The following is a 3,587-nucleotide window of genomic DNA, read 5'->3' on the forward strand; positions in this document are numbered from 1 at the left end:
TGTTAATGCATAAAAAAAAGATAACATGTTTTGAAAGGAAGGGAAACTGAAAAAGCATCAGATGCACAGACTGTGGTGTAATATGAGCAAAAGACTCATTTTCCGCTCTCTGTCAGCAGATGTGGTTTTACTTCTGTTCTTTGAGACCAGCTGTGGAAGATTGCACTGCGTAAGCGAGTTTCATTCACTGGTAAAGAAAGATGAGAATGATGATCTTTCACAGGACGCTCTGTAATTACGGAACAAGGTCTCGCAAGTTAGAGACCAAATAGCAACACCCCTAAGGTCGCTGTGTGCTTGCAGCATTAGAATCAGAGGGGAAAGTGTGACTAATGGTTTTAATAATCGTAATAATAAAGGCCTTTTATGTCAGTGTGAGTTCAGCCCGTGCTGTTCTTCACATCACAAGAAGACAGAGGACAGAGCAGTCAAAAAGATTGACTAAAAACTGATCGCGTATTCTGTTAGTTATTTAAATCATAGTTTAATAGTCATGAAAAATCATTCAGTCTAAACCATGTAAGAGATCACCCTATGCTTATGATTTTCACATGAATGAGACATACAAGTAAAAAAAAAGGCTGTAAAACAACACATAAAGGAAGTGGATGGAAAATCTGTTGACTTTCAAAATCAGAGCACAGTGGCAGATCATTAGCACTTTGAAAGTAAAACAGGAGATGTTCATTGGATCAAAAATGAACACCGTTACAGATGAACATGTTTAAAAATACAATGTTGTTTGGCCACTTCTGCTGTGTTGGGCCTAAGTTTTAGACCCGTGAGGCCCAGCAACGCTCTTCCTCGGCCCATTTAACAGGCACTGTCATGCTTCACCTTCTGCAGCCTCTTTTCCATCCAAGCGTGTTGAGTCTCGCGGTGTTAGATCCTCTTGTTGATTCTTTTGAAGGTTACACCCTTCTCTCCTGGAGTTATGCAAGTCTGCATACGCAAAAAAGAAAAAAAGAGGATTAAAGATAATCTGGTATTAAAAGAGCAAATGGATTTATTTAAGGGATTATTAATCTCATTCAAAAAGTGCAGTGAATAAGTGGCTTCTTCTCCTACCATTACTAGCTTGTCATCAACGATCTCTGCTGTGAAGAGGTACTGAGGGAAATGACATGAAATCTTGTCGCCTTCCATAGTTACAGGCGCCTTAAGAAAAATATCGTGGAGCTTTGGTTACATGAAGGTTTCATTAAAAGTTGTGAACACTGTCAGCTGCAAATCCTAAGTTTCCTCTGTGCATTTTAGTTCCTCACCTTGAATTTGGATCCTGTCATCGTCGTCAGCTCACATTCTTGACCAACAATAAATTTATTGGACCAGGTCCAGTTCGGGATGGTTTGTGTCCAGGTGAAGTTATTCCCGTCCTGCACCACTTCAGTCACTACCTTGTGGTCTGTCTTGGCATTTTGAAGACCTGTGAACAAGCGGGTTAAATCCCAGAGCAAGAAGTCCAACAAAGTGTAAACAAATGATGCCTGACATTAGTTCATTTGTGGCTTAAAAAAAAAAAGTATCCTCATACCAACTGCTTCCAGAAACTCCTCATAATTCTCTTGACTCTCAAGCTCATATTTCCCACTGAACGCCATAATGCCAAAAGAGCAGAAATAAAAAAAGGGAAGGAGTTCTTGAGTCAAGAAAGGAGTGGCCTGCTCCCTTTGAACCACCTTTCTGTTCCTTTCCACTTACACGTTTCTCACAATGTGTCACCCCCACACGTGGTATTTTTCCTAAGACTAGTGTCACAAGCTGCAAAGAATGTCCACGCTCCTGCCTGTATCAGGTTTTTCCAGCCCTTCGCTGATGTAAAAAAGGACATCTGCATGTTTGAACATGTGGTGTAGTAAAATAGAAGATAAACACGGTATGTCCTAATGCCAGCATCATGTCAAAGGAGGTCGTTCAGGTGAGGTCCAGCAGTTTACACCAGAAAAGAACTTCCTTCAAATGAAAGTAGAAGCTACTGTTTTGTGGGCGTTATTGAGAAATAATGGAAAAAAAAACTGTGTGTCATTCCCCTTTGCTCTCTTCCTGCTTTCCTGTCTGATCTCTACTGCTGTGCTGTGAAAAAAAGTATGTTTGGTGGGTAAAAACCAGCAAAAAAGTGAAATCCAATTCCACAGAACAAGTAATATATATTTTTTTATATCACCGTTAAGTATAAAAGGAAGATGCCAGAATATTCACACTTGAGACTGAATATGTGACATTTTTCTGAAAAAGATTTATTAAAATGAATAAAAAGAAATATGCAAGATGTTTGCACATTTCTGTTGGTGCTTGCAGTCAGGAAGGTATTTAATCTTGAAAGGAGGTGAAAATAAGGTGAAAACAAGGCTGCTGAATAAGATGCTAAAGCCCTCTCACCTGAATGCGTTAAATCTTGGACCTTTGCGAGAGCGATGGCTTCATTTCAGCTGGTAATAAAGAGTGAAACGCAGTGCTAATTTATCTCCTCCTCTGCTACCTGCAACTCTTTGTCAGCTTCACTCACCTTCCACTCTGAAGCAGAATAAACAGCTGATCTCTCTCTAAATGCTGATTGTACTGTGTTGTACTCTATGAACATAAAGTGGTGAAATCTATGCAAAATGTTTGCATTAAAAAAACAAAACAAAGTAAAATCACTTTGTTATCTTGTTATTTTTAAACAGCTTCTTATGTGGATCGTACAGATTCTTTAAATATAATGTGTTTTATGATGTGTTGGTGATCTATAGACATGCTGGTGGGTGGGTATTGTCACTGTGTGACAGAGGCATGCTAATTGCTCAGTTTTTATTTCATCCATCCATCCATCCATCCATCCATCCATCCATCCATCCATCCATCCAGCCAGCCAGCCAGCTTCTTATCCTATCTGGTTCAGGCTTGCAGAGGGAGGAGCCGGAGCCTATCCCAGTTTTTGGGAAAGATACAGGGTATGCCAGGGTGCTGTGACGTGACAGCACAAACCACCACTTTACCCTTATTACAAATCAGACTGTGTGTCTTTGTACCTGTAATGAATCACAGACAAAGCCTGCTTTAAATCATTGGTGGAAAGGACCAACAACTGTCAAGGAAAGTTCCAGGAAGTGTGACTATATGAAATTCATAAAGGACAAAATAAAAAGGTGGATTTTGCATCTTTTAGTAGATTAAAATTAAACTGCTGGATCAGTTTTGCTGCTAATGTAATAGAGTATGAGAACCAGATAAATTAACATCATAAATCTTTAAATATGTGTAATGATTACTTGTATGTGTTGAATTATTTGACAAAAGTACAGACAATCCCCTGAGTTCTGTGTTAGTTTTTGTTCTTGAGTTTTTTGCACTTTTCTGATCTTCTCCATGTTTCTGTCTCCAGTATTGGATCCTCTCTTTTATATCTTCTAAAAAATCTGATTTTTCACACTCTTAATTGGTAGTGGGTGATTAATACTTTAATGACAACAGATCATGAGCTGTGTTTTTTAAAATCTAATAAACACCACCATCTGCTTCTGCTTCCATCATCAGACTGATGTTAACACCTCTGATAATACCTGAGAGAGCTCTTTGTTTGCCAGAGGAAAGTGAGAGATGAAGAG

The 3,587-nt window shown here is 39.0% G+C and overlaps 1 protein-coding gene across 1 annotated transcript; it reads right to left on the minus strand.

Annotated features, from left to right (window-relative positions):
* Positions 1–468: 468 nt before the first annotated feature.
* Positions 469–1,705, minus strand: LOC134635186 (gastrotropin-like). Its single transcript, XM_063484624.1, has 4 exons — positions 1,535–1,705; positions 1,266–1,426; positions 1,069–1,158; positions 469–942 (listed from the first exon to the last, which is right to left on the minus strand). Exons 1-4 carry the CDS (start codon positions 1,599–1,601, stop codon positions 883–885), a joined length of 378 nt encoding a protein of 125 aa, XP_063340694.1. The 5' UTR covers positions 1,602–1,705; the 3' UTR covers positions 469–882.
* Positions 1,706–3,587: the final 1,882 nt, after the last annotated feature.

This window comes from Pelmatolapia mariae, linkage group LG2, assembly GCF_036321145.2.
Source record: "Pelmatolapia mariae isolate MD_Pm_ZW linkage group LG2, Pm_UMD_F_2, whole genome shotgun sequence".
Taxonomy (NCBI): Eukaryota; Metazoa; Chordata; class Actinopteri; order Cichliformes; family Cichlidae; genus Pelmatolapia; species Pelmatolapia mariae.